The sequence below is a fragment of the Chiloscyllium plagiosum genome, unplaced genomic scaffold (genome assembly GCF_037043375.1).
Source record: "Chiloscyllium plagiosum isolate Xiang-an unplaced genomic scaffold, Cpla_swu_hap1 HiC_scaffold_9, whole genome shotgun sequence".
Taxonomy (NCBI): domain Eukaryota; kingdom Metazoa; phylum Chordata; class Chondrichthyes; order Orectolobiformes; family Hemiscylliidae; genus Chiloscyllium; species Chiloscyllium plagiosum.
In genome coordinates, this window is record NW_028270147.1 from 2,492,144 (window position 1) to 2,515,399 (window position 23,256).

The 23,256-nt window shown below is 47.8% G+C and overlaps 1 protein-coding gene across 1 annotated transcript in view; it reads left to right on the plus strand.

Annotated features, from left to right (window-relative positions):
* The window catches only part of erich3 (glutamate-rich 3), a 112,762-nt gene extending 90,724 nt beyond the window's left edge, over positions 1 to 22,038 (plus strand). The window contains exons 15-16 of the mRNA XM_087990304.1: positions 333 to 11,276; positions 16,835 to 22,038. Of these exons, the coding sequence (XP_087846430.1) occupies positions 333 to 11,248 (10,916 nt within the window). The 3' untranslated portion in view covers positions 11,249 to 11,276; positions 16,835 to 22,038. The remainder of the gene's footprint in view (positions 1 to 332; positions 11,277 to 16,834) is intronic.
* Positions 22,039 to 23,256: the final 1,218 nt, after the last annotated feature.

Below are 23,256 nucleotides of genomic sequence, written 5' to 3' on the forward strand. Positions count from 1 at the left end.
TAACCCCCTCCAGCCCTACACTCCTCTGATGTCTGTGTCCTTCTCCAAGTCTGCCCTTGAACTCCAATGTTGGCAGCTGAGCCTTCGATCTTCTTGCTCCTGTGTTCTCTCGATAAACCTCTCTGCTCTTTGCCAGCTTCCACACATTCCTTGAACAGATCTGTTTGACCCCAGCTTTTGATCAGACTCCCTGGTGCCACCAGTGGCTCAATCTCAAACTTTGACAATTGTTTTTGTGAAGCACTTTGAGAATATTTGTTTTTAGAAACAGTCGCAATGATAAACGGCTGCTTTATTTGACAAGCCGATACCATTTCTGTGATCTGTTTCAGATGAGATCCCATCAGCTGGAGTGATCGCGATTGGAGTAACGCAATCTCTGGGAATGAGAGCAGAGTATCGGACAGATCCATTAACTCGGAATCCCAGGGAGCCAATCACAACACTGGAGGCGAAAAGGTTAACAGTAAGGTACAGGAATCCAGACGTTGAAGATTGCAAGGTGACAGGAGGGACAGTAGACATCTCTAAGACCAAAGGCATTGCCTTAACCCCAATGAGAGAGGGTCCAGAAGAGACTGTGGTTTGTGAAGGGCCTCTGTCTCCTCCCAGGCATACAGAAGAAGCAGCTTCTGAAAATGGGGAAACACGTTGGGACTGGTCAATACCAAAAGGGCGAGAAACAGAGGAAGGACGAGGAAGATTCTATGAAGAAAAGGGCAAAAAGATCAAAAGTGAGAAAGTTTGGGAGGGAGATGGAAGTCAAACCAGTGGAGCTGGAAGTGGAGAAGATTCAAAATCAGGGGACAGAGCATTGGCTGCACACACAGACAGAGGAGTAATCTGTGCAGAGCCTGATCTTACAGAGCCTGGGAGAAACAGACAAGCAGCAAGCAAGGTGAAAGGTCAGTGTGCACCAGCGATCAGGGAGCAGAGTGTTTCAGCAGTGAACACACTGTCTACAGCTCACCAGCTGAGACTGGGAGCATCTGCTGTGGGGAAAAGCGACTGTGTAGTTTATGAGAAAACTGAGCGACATCAATCATCCATCTCAATGCTGAGCCCACTCAATGTCAGAGGAAGAAGGAGGGTGGCACTGGGTGCCAAACAGGAAGGGAACCCAGAATTGCTAAAGGACGAACAGGAGGAAGATCTGAGTCAACCAATACACTCTTCCAATGATTTGACAACTGGAAATGAGGGCATCAAGGAAGTGACCTCATCTGTCGCAATACTTGAGAAATTGGATAGTGGGATGTCCAGAAACCTCCTGATTCCAGGGCTTAGTGCCAGAGAACACGAGATGACTGTGACAGATCAAACGGACATTCCCAGAACACCATGGAAATATGTTCCAGATGTGGTGAGTGAATCCTCGCAAGGAGTGGGATCAGAAGAGCAAAAGGACATGGATGTGAAAGCTCTGGAATGGACAGATCCAGATGTTGGGAATGTTCAGGAAGCAAAAGATGAGGAATTCCCTGAAGAGTCAGCATACAAAATCCTGGAACAAGAATGTGGATCACAAGGTGAGAGCTACAGAGATCCTGAGGAAGATTCTGACATTGGAATCTCATTGTCGGATGCTCCCAGGGCTAACGTTGAACCAGAAGAGAATATTCCAATGGGAAAAGTATTAGAGATTCTTGATGATGAGAAAGATCTACGAATGGGTTTCTTACCAATTGGAAGTGGTCAGGAAGTCAACAGAAGTAATCTAGCCATGGTGATTGGTAATCTGGAACTGATCCCATCTGAAGTCTATGGTAGAGAGAACGTGGAAAATGCTTTGGAAGGAATATTGGAAGAAAAGGAGATTGGTGGAAAGAGTGAAGTCAAAGAAGTGGCAGTTTCTAAGTCAAGTTCCAAACCATCAAGTGTGGAGATGGGAGGATGTGATGGAGAAGTAATACAGATGGAATCCTTGCTTATTAAATCAGCTGTACGGTGGACAGATGCTGGTCTTGACCTTCTATTGGAAACACCATCAGGTGAACCTTTGGTCAGCTCAGATCCTGTACCTGGAGCAAGCTCAGAAACACAAACAGGGGAGGCAACTGAGCTGGATCCTGAAAGGAAGGAGGACTTGGCAGCTCCTGCAAGCGAGGTGAAGCTTCATAAAGTGAGAGGAGTGGAGGCAAGTTCAGGAGGAGATGTTGGGGAAGTGGATTTGAGGCGACTGACTGCAGAGGATGAACAAGGTGAAGAAAGCCAGGGGAAAGGGGCAATTCAGAGACTGGTGCGGGCACAGGGCAACTTTGGCAATTGCAGTGGTTCCACCCCATTGGTCAATGAAGGAAAAGGTCAAGCAGTGTCAGGTCAGCAGAAAGGGGAGGAGCTGGGGAGTGCGGACGGTTTAGAAACTTTAGCTGATGCTGAAACTTGGGGGTTCATGGGAGAGCAGAGGTGTGTGAAATTTCAGGGTGAAATGTCAGATTCAGAGGACATGACAGTCCGACCACAACTTGTCGAAGGAGAGCAGGCAACTCGAGAAATACAAGCAGCAATGGGCAGGGCAGTGCAGAACACTGACAGACACAGACCCGATTGGATGCTAAAAGCAAAAGCTAGCCCCAAGGAGTCGAGGGAGTGTTTGGACGAAACTGGGGCTGCAAGGCAGCAAGTGGAAAAGGAGGTTGAGAATGGAATGGAAGCAGAGCACATGGAGACTGATTCAAGAGCAGCTGAAAAAGGAGCAGGAATGATGTTAGAGAGAGGTGATGAGAGCTCAGTAATACAAAGCATGGGGGCTGTGGGACTAAATCAGTTCATGGAACCAAAAGAAATGCAAGACGAGGAAACAGTGTCTGAAACACAGGATAGCGAAACAGTGTCTGAAACACAGGATCAGGAACCAGCACCTGAAACACAGGACAGGGAGACAGTGTCTGAAACACAGGTCAGGGAAACAGCGTCTATAATACAGGATCAAGAACCAGCACCTGAAACACAGGACAGGGAAACAGTGTCTGAAATACTGGATCAGGAACTAGCCCCTGAAATGCAGGACAGGGAGACAGTGCCTGAAACACAGGACAGGGAGACAGTGTCTCAAACACAGGACCAGGAACCAGAACCTGAAACGCAGGACAGGGAGACACTGTCTGAAACACAGGACAGGGAGACCATGTCTGAAACACAGGTCAGGGAAACAATGTCTGAAACACAGGATCAGGAACAAGAACCAGACTCACAGGACAGGGAGACAGTGTCTGAAACACAGGATAGTGAAACAGTGTCTGAAACATGTGACCAGGAACCAGAACCTGAAATCCAGGACAGGGAGACAGTGTCTGAAACACAGGACAGGGAAACAGTGTCTGAAACAAAGGATCAGGAACGAGAACCTGAAATGCAGGACAGAGACACAGTGTCTGAAACACAGGACAGGGAGACAGTGTCTCAAACACAGGATAGTGAAACAGTGTCTGACACACAGGATCAGGAACCAGCACCTGAAACACAGGAAAGGGAGACAGCATCTGAAACACAGGAGAGGGAGACAGTGTCTGAAACACAGAATCAGGAACCAGAACCTGAAATGCAGGACAGGGAAACAGTGCCTGAAACACAGGATAGCAAAACGGAATCTGACACGCAGGATCAGAAACCAGCACCTGAAACACAGGATCAGGAACCAGAACCTGAAACACAGGACAGGGACACAGTGTCTGAAACACAGGATCAGGAACCAGAACCTGAAACGCAGGACAGGGAGACAGTGTCACAAACACAGGACAGGGAGACAGTGTCTGAAATACAGGATCAGGAACGAGAACCTGAAATGCAGGACAGAGACACAGTGTCTGAAACACTGGATAGTGAAACAGTGCCTCAAACACAGGACCAGGAACCAGAACCTGAAATGCAGGACAGAGAGACAGTGCCTGAAACACAGGATAGTGAAACAGTGTCTGAAACACAGGACATGGGACCAGAACCTGAAAAGCAGGACAGGAAGACAGTGTCTGACACACAGGATCAGGAACCAGCACCTGAAACACAGGAAAGAGAGACAGCATCTGAAACACAGGACAGGGAAACAGTGTCTGAAACACAGGATCAGGAACGAGAACCTGAGATGCAGGACAGGGAAACAGTGTCTGAAACACAGGGTCAGGAACCAGCACCTGAAACACAGGACAGGAAGGTGGTATCTGAAACACATGACAGGGAAATAGTGTCTGAAACACAAGATCATGGACCAGCACCTGAAACACAGGATCAGGAACCAAAACCTGAAACGCAGGACAGGGAGACAGTGTCAGAAACACAGGATCAGGAACCAGCACCTGAAACACAGGACAAGGAGACAGTGTCTGTAACAAAGGATCAAGAACACACACCTGATATGCAGGACAGGGAAACAGTGGCTGAAACACAGGATCAGGAACCAGGGCCTGAAACACTGGACAGGGAGACAGTGTCTGAAACACAGAATCAGGAACCAGAACTTGAAACACAGGATCAGGAAACACTGCCTGAAATGCAGGGCAGGGAGACAGTGTCTGAAACACAGAATCAGGAACCAGAACCTGAAACACAGGACATGGAAACCATGTCTGAAACACAGGACAGGGAGACAGTGTCTGAAACGCAGGATCAGGAACCAGCACCTGAAACACAGGACATGGAAACTATGTCTGAAACGCAGGACAGAAAGACAGTGTCTGAAACACAGAATCAGGAATCAGAACTTGAAACACAGGACAGGGAGACAGTGTCTCAAACACAGGACAGGGAGACAGTGTCTGAAACACAGGATCAGGAACCAGCACCTGAAATACAGGACATGGAAACCATGTCTGAAACACAGGACAGGGAGACAGTGTCTGAAATGCAGGATCAGGAACCAGCACCTGATACACAGGACATGGAAACTATGTCTGAAACGCAGGACAGGGAGACAGTGTCTGAAACACAGAATCAGGAACCAGCACCTGAAATACAGGACAGGGAAACAGTGTCTGAAACACAGGATCAGGAACCAGCACCTGAAACACAGGACAGGGAAACAGTGTCTGAAACACAGAATCAGGAACCAGTGCCTGAAATGCAGGACATGCAGATAGTGTTTGAAACACAGAATCAGGAACCAGAACTTGAAACACAGGGCAGGGAGACAGTGTCTGAAACACGGGCCAGGGAAATTGTCTCAGGAGCACAAGATAGGAAAATACTGTGTGAAAAGCCCAACCATGAGACTCTTTCTGAAATACAGGACAGGGAAACAGTGTCTGAAACACAGTACCAGGAAACGATTTCAAAAACACCAGATGTGGAAAGAACGTCAGAACCATTGGAGCAGGGAAAGGCATCAGAAACTCACACCCAGAAAGGAGTGTCAGGGATACAGGACCTACAAACACTGACAGAAACACAAGACCAGGTAACAATGTTAGAAACACAAAACAAGGTAATAGTGTCTAAAACACAGGACCAAGAAACAGTATCTAAAACAGAAGGTAAGGAAACATTGCCTGAAGTACAGGATCAAGAAAAGGCATCAGAAACACAAGACCAGGAAACAAAATCTGAAAGACAAAGCAAGGAAAAACAGGACCAAGAAGGGGTATCCGAAACACCAGACAAAGAAATAGTGTCTGAAACACAGGACCAGGACACTGTGTCAAAAACAAACATAAAGGAAACATCAAAAACACAGGACCTAGAAACAGTCTCTGAAACACAGGACCAGAGTACAGCATCAGAAACACTTGCCCAGGAAACTGTGTCAGGGATGGAGGACGTAGAAGCATTGTCAGAAACACAGAGCCAAGAAACACTGTCACAGTCACATGAAAAAGAAACAGTGGCTGAAACACAGGACCAGGAACCAGTGACTGAAACACAGGATCAGGAAATGGTGTCTGAAACACAGAACCAGGAAACAGTGGCTGAAACACAGGATGTGGAAGCAATGTCAGAAACACCAGACAATGTATCTAGAACACAAAGCAAGGAAACAGTAACCAACTTGCCAGAACAAGAAACACAAGGCACAAAAACGATATTGGAACTTGAAGATCAAGAAACGGGCTCTGAAACACATGATCAAGAAAGAACGCCTGAAACACAGGACCAGAAATCAGTGTCTGAAACACAGGACCAAGAAACAGTGTCTGAAACACCGGACCAGGAAATAGTCTCTAAAACATGGGATCAAGAAATAGTATCAGAAACACAGGACCAGAAACAAGTGTCAGAAACATCAGATAAGGAAGCTATATCTGAAACACAGAACCAAGAAACATTGTCAGAAACACAGGAAAGGGGAACAGTGTCTGAAACACAAGACCAAGAGACAGTGTCAAAACCATCAGACAAGAAAACAGTCTCAGAAACACAAGACAAAAATGCAGTGACTGAAGCACAGGACCAGGAAACAATTTACGGACCACATGACATGAAAACAATGTCAGAAATGCAGGTCCAGAAAACAGCATCAGAAACACAAATCAATGAAACAGTGCCAGAAACACCGAAGCTGGAAACAGTACTTGAAAAACAAGAGACAACACTGTCAGAACAGCATGATAATAAAACACTGTCAGAAACACAAAGCAGAGAAGCAGCAGCAGAAATACAGGACGTGGAAACAATATCTAAAACACAGCACCAAGAAACAGCATCAGAAACACCAGACCAGAAAACAGTGATGGCACCACAGATCACCAAAATAATGGCAAAACCACAAATTAGGGAAATAATGTCAGAAACACCAAAGCTGAAAACCGTATCCAAAAGAGAGAAAGCAACACAGTTAGAAACACATGACAGGAAATCAGCAGAAGATACACAGACTGCTGAAAACATGTCTGAAACACAGGACTCAGAAACTGCATCAGAAACACAGGTAACAGATACAGCATCAGAAGCACAGCAGCAGGAAGCAGGGTCCAAAAAACAGGACAAAGAAGTAGTGTCAGAAATTCAAGCCAGGGAAACAATATCTGAAATGCAGGACCAAGAGTCAGTGACAGGAACACAGGATGAGGACAGTGTGTCAGAAATATATGCCAAAGAAATAGAGTCAGAAACAGGGCACCTGGAAGCAATGATAAAAATACAGGTTGAGAAAAATGTCATTAGATTACAAGACCCACAAATAGTGTCAGAAAAACAGGTCATTGAAGTTTTATCTGAAATACAGGACATTGATCCTGGTCGAGAAACACAGCACCAGGATCCTATGCAAGCAACACAGGACACAAAGTGCTTGGAGGAAAGACAAGCCAAACATGCGAGTTCTGAAACAGAGAAGGTAGAATCAGTGAGAGAAATTCACATCAAGGATCTGGGGTTGGAAATCTTGGATCCGCAGCCTGAGCCAGAACCCGAAGACAGGCAGACAGAGTCAGAAACAACAGTCATTAAAATATTGGGAGAAACACAGGACAGGGAGGGAGCAGTGGACACACAACACATGCGGGCCGTTATAGAAACACAGGACAGCAGGGCAATGATAGAAACACAGGATGGGGAGAGGGTGATGGAGACACAGCACACGCAGGCTGTTATAGAAACACAGGACAGGGAGGGAGCAGTGGACACACAACACATGCAGGCTGTTGTAGAAACACAGGACAGAAGGGCGGTGATAGAAACACAGGACAGGGAGGGAGCAGTGGACACACAACACATGCGGGCCGTTATAGAAACACAGGACAGCAGGTCAGTGATAGAAGCACAGGATGGGGAGAGGGTGATGGAGACACAACACACGCAGGCTGTTATAGAAACACAGGACAGCAGGGCAGTGATAGAATCACAAGATGTGGAGAGGGTGATGGAGACACAACACTCGCAGGCTGTTATAGAAACACAGGACAGCAGGGCAGTGATAGAAACACAGGACAGGGAGGGAGCAGTGGACACAGAACACGTGTGGGCTGTTATGAAAACACAGAACAGCGGGGCAGTGATAGAAACACAAGACGGGGAGGGGGTGATGGAGACACAACACACACAGGCTCTTATAGAAACACAGGACAGTGGAGCAGTGATAGAAACACAGGACAGGGAGGGAGCAGTGGACACAAAAAACATGCGGGCTGTTATAGAAACACAGAACAGCAAGGCAGTGATAGAAACACAGGATGGGGAGAGGGTGATGGAGACACAACACATGCAGGCTGTTATAGAAACACAGGACAGCAGAGCAGTGATAGAAACACAGGATGGGGAGAGGGTGATGGAGACACAACACATGCAGGCTGTTATAGAAACACAGGACAGCGGGGCAGCGATAGAAACACAGGACGGGGAGAGGGTGATGAAGACACAACACACGCAGGCTGTTGTAGAAACACAGGACAGCGGGGCAGTGCGAGATAGAGATGCAGAGGTGGAAACAGAATATATGGAGATGGTGGCAGAATCACAGAAGAGGGATATGCTAAAAACCAATGACAGGAAAACAGTAATGGAAACAGGGAAGGAATGTATAGTAGAAACACAAAACATGAAGGAAGTAGGAGAAACACAACACAAGAAGTCCAAGTTACAAACACAGGATGGAGTGTCAGACATAGAAACAGAGAATAGCGATGCAGTGGGAGAAAGACTGGACAAGGAGTTCACGGTACAAGCACAGGATCAGAAAACAATCACAGAAATTCAGGATTTGAAGGCGGTGGGAGAAACAGAAGACACGGAGACAGTGGAAAAAACACAGGACACTGAGGCAATGATAGAAACACAGGACATGGAGACAGTGGAAAAAACACAGGACAGGGAGACAATGATAGAAACACAGGACAGGGAGGCAGTGATAGAAACACTGGACAGGGAGGCAGTGATAGAAACACAGGACAAGGAGATAGTGATAGAAACACAGGACAGGGAGGCAGTGATAGAAACACAGGACAAGGAGATAGTGATAGAAACACAGGACAGGGAGGCAGTGGAAAAAACACAGGACAGGAAAGCAGGGACAGAAACAGAGGGCAGGAAGGCAGTGATAGAAACACAGGACAGGGAGGCAGTGATAAAAACACAGGACAGGGAGGCAGTGACGGAAACACAGCACAAGAAGGCAGTGATAGAAACACAGGACAGAGAGGCAGTGGAAAAAACACAGGGCAGGGAGGCAGTGATAGAAACACAGGACAGAGAGGCAGTGGAAAAAACACAGGGCAGGGAGGCAGTGATAAAAACACAGGATAGCAAGGCAGTGATGGAAACACAGGACAGTGAGGCAGGGACAGAAACACAGGGCAGGGAGACAGTGACAGAAACACTGGACAGGGAGTCAGTGACAGAAACACAGGATATGGTGGCAGTGATAAAAACACAGGACAGGGCGGCAGTGATGGAAACACAGGACAGGGAGGCAGTGACAGAAACACACGACAGGGAGGCAGTGGTAGAAACACAGGGCAGCGAAGCAGTGATAGAAACACAGGACAAGGAGGCAGTGATAGAAACACAGGACAGGGAGGCAGTGGTAGAAACACAGGACAGGGAGGCAGTAGTAGAAACACAGGACAAGGAGACAGTGATAGAATCACAGGACAAGGAGACAGTGATAGAAACACAGAGCAGGGCGGCATTGGTAGAAACACAGGACAGGGAGGCAATGACAGAAACACAAGACAGGGAGGCAGTAGTAGAAACACAGGACAGGGAGGCAGTGACAGGAACACAGGACTGGGAGGCAGTGATAGAAACACAGGACAGGGAGGCAGTGATAGAAACACACGACAGGGAGGCAGTGATAGAAACACAGGACACAAAGGCAGTGATAGAAACACAGGACAGGGCAGCAGTGATAGAAACACAGGACAGGGAGGCAGTGACAGAAAAACAGGACAGGGAGGCAATGATAGAAACACAGGACAGGGAGGCAGTGATAGAAACACAGGACAGGGAGGCAGTGACAGGAACACAGGACTGGGAGGCAGTGATAGAAACACAGAACAGGGAGGCAGTCATAGAAACACAGGGCAGGGAGGCAGTGACAGGAACACAGGACTGGGAGGCAGTGATAGAAACACAGAACAGGGAGGCAGTCATAGAAACACAGGGCAGGGAGGCAGTGACAGAAACACAGGACAGGGAGGCAGTGACAGAAACACAGGACAGGCTGGCAGTGATAGAAACACAGGACACGGTGGCAGTGATAGAAACACAGGACAGGGCGGCAGTGACAGAAACACAGGACAGGGAGGCAGTGACAGAAACACAGGACAGGGTGGCAGTGATAGAAACACAGGACAGGGCGGCAGTGACAGAAACACAGGACAGGGAGGCAGTGATAGAAACACGGGACAGGGAGGCAGTGACAGAAACACAGGACAGGGAGGCAGTGATAGAAACACAGGACAGGGAGGCAGTGGTAGAAACACAGGACAGGGAGGCAGTAGTAGAAACACAGGACAAGGAGGCAGTGATAGAATCACAGGACAAGGAGACAGTGATAGAAACACAGAGCAGGGCGGCAGTGGTAGAAACACAGGACAAGGAGGCAGTGATAGAAACACAGGACAGGGAGGCAATGACAGAAACACAGGACAGGGAGGCAGTGATAGAAACACAGGACTGGGAGGCAGTGATAGAAACACAGAACTTGGAGGAAGTGACAGAAACACAGGACAGGGAGGCCATGATAGAAACACAGGACAGGGAGGCAGTGATAGAAACACAGGACAGGGAGGCAGTGACAGAAACACAGGACAGGGAGGCAGTGGAGTGTGTCCAGAGTCAGGGTACAAACCAGGACACTGAGAGCCAGGAAGCAATGAAAGAACTTCAAAGGCTCTTTCCTGTCAGAGGTTGGCATTTGGAAAAAAGAATTGGGAAGGCAGTGCGTGTATATTCCAGCTGTCAGATGGAGATCGGCTTGCCCATTGCTACCCCACAGTCAGTAAGGCACTGGAGGAGCCAATGCCGGAGCCTGGATAGAGACACCACTTTCCCTAAGGCTTGGAGCTTCTCCAGCCTTCCTGATGAAGCAGTGGGAATGTTGGGATCTGTAAGCAGAAAAGACAGCACTCTGGGAGCTGCTGAAGAGAGACCTCCCAGATTAGTGTCACCCAGTGAGGGAGACCAAAGAGAAACCTTCTCCAACCATGGACTTGATACAGATTTGACAAAGCTGCTGCCGGAAGCCAGTGGAAACTCTGACACTCCACATTTGATTCATGTGACTCCTGTCACCCAGCAGGGAGACAGCACTCTCACCTCATTGGCCCAGCCAGAAACGGACGAGGGGCAGGTCTTCCAAGACCAGGGAACTACAGCCTAACCTGAGCCTCACCACAACAACATCAAAGGTATGTTCCTACACACTATTGCAACATTTCCAAACAGTGGACTCAAATCTCTCCTTCCCATTCAAAAGGCTCCCTCCACCTGCTCTCCCAGAGCGACATTACAAATACTGGGGTCCACCATCTGGAGGAAGAGCAGGTCAGGTCTTGTGAGCATTTATCTTTAATCCACATCACTAAAAGCTGATTGTCCTGTCTGTCTTCTCCAGCCTCTCTCCAAGAGGATTGATAACATTGTCAATAATCTGTCAACATGGACTTCTATTCCCCACTGTCCCCTCAGGTAACCCACCCAACCATCTCCAGTGGTCCAGGGACTTGCTCTCCAGCAGTTGTGCCTTTCAGTAAATATCCCCCTCCCATTCCCCTCATTATGGACCGGACCAGGTGCCCAAAAGGTGATCTGGACCCGAACTTGTATATTTATTTAAAGGCACTGTGTTCCAGATGTGACTTGATTGGTTCACCACTCAGTTTTAATCAAAACACAAGTTATCCTTACAACAGTTAAAATACAAAATAAAACTTTGGCATAATTCAGTTGAATTACTTAACAAGATTACATATTATTTAACCCCGAACCATCAACTGTTCCAAGTATAGGGAGTATCCCATAAATACACCTTTTGGTAATATGCAATTCAACAAACAGTTCTGGTTCTCACATGCTGTCCCTCTCCAAAGCAGAAGATATTAACGACCTGTGCCTGTTGATTTTTAAGAGGAAGCCTTTGGTCGAAGACTTTGCTCTCGCAGCTCCCAGCAGCAAGCAACAGCTTTCTCACAAACCGACAGCAAAAACTAAAACCCTTCCTGGGAGCCCGTCCTGTCATGATGCACCGAGGGAGTACTGAGAAGCTGTTTACCAATGGCCTGCCTGACAGAGACGTTCTGTGTCTGCAAGAGAAACAGCACAGAACCCGTCTCTGACAGGGCACGGTCCTGTCACACCCTTAACATGCCCCAAAGTACAGGAGCTGTATCACTGACCACAGCTGCTTCCTGTCCACACCTGGTCTCCCCCTCCCCATGAAGCCCTGCTCCGTTTGTCTGTCCGTCATACACACACGAAATGTCTGAGGATCTCATTTCAAATGCTTTGATTGGAACCTCTCTGATGTTCTGCACATTGTCACCAGCCACATGAGACCTTTCACTTTTGGATTGTTGTTGTGATGGAGAAGCTGGCTGCTCCTTTTTAACTGCACCCCCACACCACAATCCTGGTTAGGGCTCCACTGTGACCTTTGGGAGTTACCGCATCTTGCAAGATGAGCTTTTAGTTAATCATTCATGGGATATGAGCATCTCTGGCTGAGTCATTTAATACCCATCCCTATCTACCCAGAGGGTAGTTTCAGAGTGAACCCCATTGCTGTGAGTTAGGTGTCACATGTAGGCCAGACCAGGTAAGGAAGGCAGATTTCCGCCCTGATGGTTTTTACAATAGCTTTTTTCAAACGGATGGTCATTATTAGACAAGTTTGTTATTTCAGTTTTTATTAAATTCAAATTTTGCAATCAGCCACAGTGGGATTCTGACCTTGGCTACAGAGTATTAGCTGGGATTGGAGGGAACAGGGTGGGGCGGGAGTGCAGGGGAGGGGTTCGGGATTATTAGCCCACTGATGTTAACACTCAGCCCCTGATCTAAGGTAAAGGACGGCATCTACCATTAATCAGAATCTGGCAGAGCTTTCCCTCTGCAACACCCCCTTTGCTGTGTCACCGTTGAGGCGAAGCCTGTATTTCTGGTTAACTTCATCGGTCTCCTGTAACGTCTCCACTCAGATCACCCAGTCATTATCATCACGGTGTGTAACATTTTCCTGTGAGGAAATGGGTTGCTGTGCTATGACAATGTTACAACAGTGACATGACAACATCTCAAAAAATGTCACTGGGGACAAAGTGTTTTTGAAAGCTTTGAAATTCTAAAAGGGAATGCACGTGTTCTGACCTTCCCCACCATTTTCGCTCACTCACTGTCTAGCTTTCTCTTTCTGAGTTTCTTACTTAATTTCTCTTACTTAGCCTCTTTGTATCTGTTACCTGTTCCTTCACGTTGGCCCATAATCAGCCATTCGTGTGAGAACAATGGTGACTGCCCATCCCTTTTCCGAGCCCTTTCGGCTGGGTAATGAATAATGACCCAGCCAGCAACACACACATCTCACTAACAACTGGGAGGTAAGAAACTTTGTTTTTCCAGTGAATCCGATCTATCAGTGGGCTCTCTGTCCTAATCTCCAATTCTACAAAATGGTGGAGCCCTGAGAATGCTGGGAGCTCTTCCCTCATTTACACAGAAATCCTGCTCAGTAAGATGCTGACTGCTCTTCAACCATCCTTCCCCAAATTCCTCATTCCCTTTTAGCCAACCATGTTGATAACCTGGTCTTCAACATGCTCAAAGACTGAGCAGGGACAGCTCTCTGTGATTGTGAGTTCCAACAATCGCAATTCTTTAAGTGAGGAAGTTTCTCTTGAGTACAATCACTGTGCCTCAGTACACATGACAATAAATTCAATTCAATTCAAATGAGTGACCCCTTATTCCTGAGACTGTGACCCCAAATTACAGACTCTCAATATGGAGGTGGGGATGGGGGAGGGGGGGGAGCAGTCTGTCAGTGCTAACCCTGTTCAACTTCCCAGAATGCTGGACGTTTCAGTGAGATGATGTTTCAGTTTCAAAATCAGAAAAACTTTAGGTCTGTTCAACTCAGTGTCTCTTCATAGAATAATCTTCATATCCACATGCCAACACACAAAGAGTTTGTGCTCTCTGTATTTCTTGTTTACAATGTCATAAGTATTGTACATTTAGCAACAAAACAATTAGCAAAGCAAGCGGATTTCACAAATTCGAATTAAGAAGCTGGAGGATCCCAGGAGGAGGGAAGGCTGAGAGTTGCTGTGAGAATATATCACGGTGTGAAATTACCCAGCCCAATGACTGAGAATAACTTTGGGAATTCAGCCTGATTCAGCAGAGGGACAACCGTGGATTTGATCAGGTGGGAGCTGAACTTTATTGGAAAAAACAAATAGAACTTCCAGCACCCTGGCCCCAAGGATGATCCGAGTAAGGCTGGACTCCATCAAGTCATAGAAACCTACAGCACAGAACAAGGCATTCACCAATTGAGTCTGCGCCAGTCAGACGTACCCTCCTAATTATTCTAATTCCAGCTTCCAGCCCTTGGCCCATAGCCTTGTGTGCCTCAGTATTACCAAAATGTAAGGGGGGGTTTCTGAATCTCCCACCCTCACAGGCAGTGAGGTCTCCATTTCATCCACTCTGAGTGATTCCTTCCTCCGTCCCATCTAACCCTCCTGCCCCTTACCTGTGCCCCCTGGTCACTGATCTCTCTACCAAGGGGTAACATTACTTTCTCATGTTATCCATTATTGCAATCATATCACCCTCAGTCTCCTCTTCAGCAAGGGAACCAGCCCCAGTCTGTCCAACCTCTCCTCATCACTGAAGCTCTCCAGCCCATGCAACATCCTGGGAAAGCTCCCTCCGCACCCTATCAAGTGCAAGCACATCCCTCCGACAATGTGCATCCCAGGCCTGCACACAATACTCAAAGGGCAGTGGGATTGATCAGATTAGATTAGGTTCCCAACAGTGTGGAAACAGGCCCTTCGGCCCAACAAGTCCACACCGACCCTCCGAAGAGTAACCCACCCCCCCTCTAACTAATGCACCTGACACTATGGACAATTTAGCAAGGCCAATTCACCTAACCTGCACATCTTTGGATTGTGGGAGGAAACCGGAGCACTCAGGGGAAACCCACACAGACACTAGGGAGAATATGCAGACAGTAGCCCGAGGTTGGAATTGAACCTGGGACCCTGGTGCTGTGAGGCAGCAGTGCTAACCACTGAGCCACCGTGCCAACCACAATGCCAGCAGCTTATTAAGCTGGAGACCCAGGTTATGTTCCGGGGATAAACAGAAAGAGCTGGAGAACCTCAGCAGGTCTGGCAGCATCTGTGGAGAGAGGAAACATCTCTTTGGGGTCCAGTCACCCTTCTTCAGCCCTTCTGCTGTTAACTCTGTGTTTTCTCTCCACAGACTCTGCCAGATGTGCTGAGCTTTTCCAGCAATTTCTGCTGTTGTTTCTGATTTCCAGCATTTGCAGTTCTTTAGTTTTTTTTTGTTTAATGTTCTGAAGACTCCTGGGTACACACCTCAAATTGGCAGATGATGAAATTTGAAATCAATAAAGATCTGAAATTAAGCATTTAATGATGACTGTGAAACCATTGTCGATTGTCAGAAAAACCTAACTGATTCACTAATGACGTTTAGGGAAGGAAATTGGCATCTTTAACTGGTCTGGCCTACATGTGACCTCAGACCCTCAGCGCGGACCCTCTGACAGTGCAGCACTCCCTCAGTACTGACCCTCTGACAGTGCAGCACTCCCTCAGTACTGACCCTCTGACAGTGCGGCACTCCCTCAGTACTGACCCTCTGACAGTGCAGCATTCCCTCAGGACTGACCCTCTGACAGTGCGGCACTCCTTCAGCACTGACCCTCTGACAGTGCAGCACTCCCTCAGTACTGATCCTCTGACAGTGTAGCATTCCCTCAGCACTGATCCTGTGACAGTGCAGCACTCCCTCAGCACTGACCCTCTGACAGTGCGGCATTCCCTCAGCACTGACCCTCTGACAGTGCAGCACTCCCTCAGTACTGACCCTCTGACAGTGCGGCATTCCCTCAGCACTGACCCTCTGACAGTGCAGCACTCCCTCAGTACTGACCCTCTGACAGTGCAGCATTCCCTCAGCACTGACCCCCTGACAGTGCGGCACTCCCTCATTACTGACCCTCTGACAGTGCGGCACTCCCTCAGTACTGACCCTCTGACAGTGCAGCACTCCCTCAGTACTGACCCTCTGACAGTGCGGCACTCCCTCAGTACTGACCCTCTGACAGTGCGGCATTCCCTCAGCACTGACCCTCTGACAGTGCAGCACTCCCTCAGTATTGACCCTCTGACAGTGCAGCATTCCCTCAGCACTGACCCCCTGACAGTGCGGCACTCCCTCATTACTGACCCTCTGACAGTGCGGCACTCCCTCAGTACTGACCCTCTGACAGTGCAGCATTCTCTCAGCACTGACCCTCTGACAGTGCAGCACTCCCTCAGCACTGACCCTGTGACAGTGTGGCACTCCCTCAGCACTGACCCTGTGACAGTGTTCCATTCCCTCAGCACTGACCCTCTGACAGTGCGGCACTCCCTCAGTAATGACCCTCTGACAGTGCAGCATTCCCTCAGCACTGACCCTGTGACAGTGCGGCACTCCCTCAGCACTGATCCTCTGACAGTGTTGCATTCCCTCAGCACTGACCTTCTGACAGAGCACCACTCCCTCAGTACTGACCCTGTGACAGTGCAACACTCCCTCAGTACTGACCCTCTGACAGTGCTGCACTCCCTCAGTACAGACCCTCTGACAGTGCCGCACTCCTTCAGTAGTTTGGAGCCACATTTCCCATCAGTTTTCCAACCTTGACTATTTTATATTCCAGATGGTTTTCCAGTGTTGTGGCTGAGTGAAGAAAAGCATTAGGATAACAGACTGTCTCTTGGATCATCTGAGCCAGACCAGCAGGAAGCAGCAGCAGTACTCTCGCTCTGATCGGTGTGAACTCTCTGAAACCTGAGTGAATCTGTGACTTCTTAAACAGGAAGCTCATCTCCCTTCATGCACCAGCTTTGGAAGTGTGACCATGGCGAGAATTGACAAGAAATTTCTTATACCCCCCTCGTGTGGAAGTGCAATATTGGAACCTTGTCTCTTTACATCTGTGCTTTATTATGTTCCATAGAAGCGAATCCATTTATTTATGGAGTTAATATATCAATAAATATTTTGACATGAGTGATGTTAAATATGAGACTTGACCACGCTGTAACCCATCCACTCGGTCAGTCAGTCCATGAGGAATTCCTGTTGATTTCAATGCTGTCAGAGTGAGGCTGCTCCCTCGCTGTCTTTGCTGTAGTTTATGCAAAAGAGCAGCCAATCTGTGCACAGCAAGATCCCACAAGTTACAGATTACAGCAGGTGGAGGAGGACATGGACAGGTGAAACAGGAAGGGGTGTGGCAAACAGAGTTTATTCTGGGGAAGTGTGAGGTGATGCACTTTGGGCTAGTCGGAAGGGCCTGGCGTTACCTAATCGCAAATCCTTGAAGGATGCTGTTCAAATTGATGAGAAAGCTAAAGCCAATGGGGCAATTGGTAATCAAGCCATTTGAATACAAAACATGGAATGAAAGGGAAATATATGTTAGTGGGATGGATCACACTTTAGGAAGGATGGCATTGTCATGGAGGAGATTGACTGGAATTGAATCAGGGATGAGGGACTTCGGTGAATGAGGAGAGACTGGAGAAGTTGGGATTGTTCCCCTTTGAGCAGGGAAGGTTCCGGGGGTTTCTGAAGGTTTTAGTTTGAGTAAATAAGGAGCTTCCTCTGGTGAGTCAATAATTAGCAGAAACACAATCAGCTGCTTCATCAATGACCTTCCCTTCACCATCAGGTCTGAAGTGGGCATGTTCGCTGATAGAACAGAGAACTATACAGCGCAGAACAGGCCCTTCGGCCCTCGATGTTGCACCGACCTGTGAACTAATCTAAGCCCATCCCCCTACACTATCCCAAAATCATCCATGTGCTTATATCTCCCTAATGTGCCTGAGTTGACTACATGGGCATTCCACGCCCTTACCACTCTCTGAGTAAAGAACCTGCCTCTGACATCTGTCTTAAATCTATCGCCCCTCAATTTGTAGTTATACCCCTAGTACACGCTGACATCATCATCCTAGGAAAAAGACTTTCACTGTCTACCCTATCTAATCCTCTGATCATCTTGTAAGTCTCTATCAAATCCCTTCTTAGCCTCCTTCTTGCCAATGAGAACAGGTTTAAGTCTCTCAGCCTTTCCTCATAAGACCTTCCCTCCAGACCAGGCAACATCCTGGTAAATCTCCTCTGCACCTTTTCTAATGCTTCCACATCCTTTCCAAAATATGGGACCAGAACTGTACACAATATTCAAAGTGTGGCCGCACTAGCATTTTGTATAAACAAAACATGATTACACAACATTCAGCACCATTAATGACTCCTCAGATACTGAAGCAGGCCGTGTTCAAATGAAATCTAGATCTGGGCTGATAAGTGATAATCGCACCTCACAAATGCCAGGCAATGAGCATCTCCAGTAAGGAACATTTGATAGTGTCCTAATTCTGAATCCCCCAATATCAACATCTTTGGGGTTACCATTGATCAGAATCTGAACTGGACTCACTTACATAAACAGAGTCTACCAGAGCAGGTCAGAGACTAGGGATACTGAGGTGAGTAACTCACCTTCTGACTCCCCAAAATCTGTCCACCATCTCCAAGGCACAAGTCAGGAGTGTGATGGAATACTCCCCACTTGCCCTGGATGGGTGCAGCTCCAACAACACTCAAGAAGCTCTACACCATCCAGGACAAAGCAGCTGCTTGATTGGCATCACCTCCACTTCCTCCACCACCAATGCTCAGTAGCAGCAGTGTGCTGGTCAGTAGCTCAGGGATAGAGTCCAGAGAGTCATGGTGAATGGGTGTTATTCTGGTCAGATAGATACAATCCATTTCTCAACATTCAAATAGCCCCTGCTAGTTTCGGTGTGGATTAATGACTCCCACTTGGGTGGACAGGGGGCAAAAGAATGGAAACTGGGAAGATGAAAGGAAACTTGGTGATCCGATAAGAAGTGAGCAAGATGGCGATAGGCCACATGTGGTCCTCAGCAGAAATGGGCAGTCTGATGAGAAAAATAAAACTCAAAGCACAATGATCTGAGGTGATATATTTTCATGGAAGTACAAAAGCTAAATGGTGTCATTCTTGAGCAGCTGCAGGGAGAAAGGGATGTGAATTTGCTTGTGCACCATCTGTACAGGTGACAGGACAGATTAACAAAGTCGTTCATGAAGCTTATGGGTTTGCAGGCTTTAGAAACACACACATTTAGCATACAAGCAAGGGCATTCGATTAAGTCTGTATAAAACACCTTTGTCTCTAGCTGGAGTCACTGAATCACAAAATGATTGCAGCACTAAAGGTGGCCATTCAGCACACCATTCACATACTGGCTCTCTGTAGAAGCACTGTAACTAGTGCCACTCCCCTGCCTTACCTCATGTCCTAGTCACAAACAAAGTTAATGGGAATCCAGGCCTTTATACCGAGAGGACTACAGTAGATTGGTGCAGAAATGATGTTGCAGTCATACAAGGCCTTGATTAGACCCCAGATGGAGTACAGGAAGCAGGCCTGGGCAGAGGGCCTGGGCAGGTCTGGGCAGAGGGCCTGTAAAAGGGCAGGTTGGCCTTGGAACGTAGGCTGACCTGGGCTTCAGGGGTTATGTTATAGGGAGAGATTATCCAAAATAAGACAATTTCTTCTAGAATTTAGAAGGTTAAGGGGTGATTTGATCAAAGTTTTCAAGATATTAACAAGAAAAGACAGGGTAGATAAAGATAAACTATTTCCACTGATTGGGGATTCTCGAACTGGGGGCAGAGTCTGAGAATTAGTGCCAAACCCTTCAGGAGAGATGTTAGGGAGCACTTCCACACACCAAGGGTGGGAGAGATTTGGAACTCTCTTCCACAAATGGAAGTTGATGTTAGATCTGTTGTTAATTTTAAGTCTGAGATAGGTAATTTTTGTTAAGATATGGGCCAAAGGCAGATATATGAAGTTAGGCCACTGAGCTCATTCAATGGTGAAACAGGCTCAAGGGGCTGAATAGCCGACTCCTCTTTCGATGTTCCTTTCATCTGATAGCCCAGTTCCCTCCTGAGCACTTTAATTGAATCATCCTGTACCACAGCAAGTTCTAACCACCCCCATCCAGATCCTCAGCTCACACTGCACGAGGAAGCTTTCCCTCACCTCACCACTGCTCCTTTTACCAATCAGTGTCCATCCAGATCTTAATCTTTTCACCAATTCTATCCAGATGGCTCATGATTTTGAAAACCTCCAACAAATCTCTTCTCAACCTTCTGCTCTCTGAGGGAAACAATCCCAACTTCTCCAAGTTTTCCTGATAATCGACCTTTCTTATCCTGGAACCATTCTCAGGAATCCTTCCTGCAGTGTCTCCGATGCCCATTGTCCAGTTGTAGTTATGCCTCGGGGTCATATGCAGCCTTACCCTGTGGAAGTTGGCTTCCTCCCAGTTAATGATCCTCACTCTGGATTCTGAGGTGATGCATTTTGGGAAGTCTAATTCTAGAGCGAACTACACTGTAAATGGAAGAGCCTTGGGTAAAGTTGATGAGCGGAGAGATCTGGGAGCTCAGGTCCATTGTACCCTGAAGGTTGCTGCACAGGTGGATAGAGTGGTCAAGAAGGTGTATGGTAGGCTGGCCTTCATCGGACGGGGTATTGAGTATAAGAGCTGACAGGTCTGCATTTAGAGTACTGTGTACAGTTCTGGTCGCCACATTACCAAAAGGATGTGGACGCTTTGGAGAGGGTGCAGAGAAGGTTTACGAGGATGTTGCCTGGTATGGAAGGTGCAAGCTATGAAGAGAGGTTGAGTAGGTTAGGTTTATTTTCACTAGAAAAAAGGAGATTGAGGGGGGGACCTGATTGAGGTTTACAAAATCATGAAGGGGATAGACAGGGTGGATAGAGACAAGCTTTTTCCTGGGGTGAAGGATTCAATAACGAGAGGTCACGCTTTCAAGGTGAGAGGTGGAAAGTTTAAGGGGGATACATGCAGCAAGTACTTCACACAGAGGGTGGTGGGCATTTGGAACACGGTGCCAGCAGAGGTGGTAGAGGCAGGCACGGTAGATTCATTTAAGATACGTCTGGACAGATGCATGAGTAGGTGGGGAGCAGAGGGATACAGATGCTTAGGAATTAGGTGATTGGTTTAGACAGTGGATTTCGATCGGCTCATGCTTGGTGGGCCAAAGGGCCTGTTCCTGGGCTGTAAATTTTCTTTGTTCTTACTTTGCTTATAGGTCAGAGACAGCAGAGTGGTGGCTTTGCTGATGTCCTAAGGGTCCTTCTTCCCGTTTCAGTTAGGCAGATCACTCACACTCGCTCTCTCATCTCTTTCCAGTCCCTTGAGGGATTTCTGCTTCTGATTGGACGCTGATTGGTAAAAGAAGCAGTGGTGAGATGAGGGAAAACTTCTTCATGCAGTGTGAGGTGAGGATCATTCTCCCTGTGTCTGCGTGGGTTTCCTCCAAGTGCTCTGGTTTCCAAAGATGTGCAGGTTAGGGTGGATTGGCCATGGGAAATTGTACCTGATGTTCAAGGATGACCAGGTTTGCTGCATCAGTCAGGGATAAATATATGATAATAGGAGACTGGGTCTGGGTGGGTTGCTCTTTGGAGAGTCAGTGTGGACTTGTTGGTCTCCTCTACATTGGGGAGACTGGATGCCTTCTCGCAGAGCGCTTTAGGGTACATCTCCGGGACACCCGCACCAATCAACACAAGCACCCGTGGCTCAACATTTCAACTCCCCCTCCCACTCAACTGAGGACATGGAGGTCCTGGGCCTCCTTCACCGCCGCTCCCTCACCACCAGACGCTGGGAGGAAGAACGCCTCATCTTCCACCTCGGAACACTTCAACCCCAGGGTAACAATGTGGACTTCAACAGTTTCCTCATTTCCCCTTCCCCCACCTCACCCTAATTCCAAACTTCCAGCTCAGCACTGTCCCCATGACTTGTCCGGACTTGTCCTACCTGCCTATCTCCCTTCCCATCTATCCACTCCACCCTCCCCTCTGACCTATCACCTCCATCCCCACCCTCATTCACCTATTATACTCTTTGCTACCTTCTCTCCAGCCCCACACCCTCCACTTATCTCTCCACCCTGGAGGCACCCTGCCTCATGCCTGATGAAGGGCCTTTGCCCGAAATGTCGATTCCTGCTCCTCGGATGCTGCCTGACCTGCTGTGCTTTCCCAGCACCACTCTGATCTAGACTCTGATCTCCAGCATCTGCAGTCCTCACTTTTGCCTTGTTGGGCCGAAGGGTCTGTTTCCAATCTGTCGGGATTCTATGATTTAATGATTCTATTCTATGAACAGGATAACTTCACTGTCAAATATCTCACTTGCTTTGGTCAGAGAAACCTGCTCAAAAGAGCCACAACACACTGCAGTACACCAGAACTGCAAAAAGAGGAAGAGGAACACCTATACAAGGTATTCGCCAAAAACGGATACCCCCGCAATTTCATCAACAGATGCCTAAGAGAAAGACAACGGAACGAGGACATGCCGCAACCCAAAGGACTAGCCACACTACCATACATCAGGAGCATTTCCGAACTGACAGCCAGACTACTGCGACCCCTAGGACTCATAACAGCACACAAACCAACAGCCAATCTCAGACAACAACTCACCAGAACGAAGGACCCGATACCCAGCATGAGCAAAACTAATGTAGTGTACAAAATCCCATGCAAGGACTGCACAAAACACTATATAGGACAAACAGGAAGACAGCTAACGGTCCACATCCATGAACATCAACTAGCCACGAAACGCCACGACCAGCTGTCCCTAGTAGCCACACACGCAGACGACAAGCAACATGAGTTCGACTGGGACAACACTACCATTATAGGGCAAGCCAGACAGAGAACAGCCAGGGAATTCCTAGAAGCATGGCACTCATCCACAAACTCCATCAACAAACACATCGACCTGGACCCAATATACCGGCCACTACAGCGGACAGCTGAAACTGACAACCGGAAGCGGCAGGGACAGGCCACTATAAATGCCGGAGGAAACACCACAGAAGCGCTTCACAGGAGGCTCCCAGGCTCTGAGGATGTCACCTAGACAGGGGACGAAATGTCTGCAACACAAATTCCCAGCTCGGCGAACAGA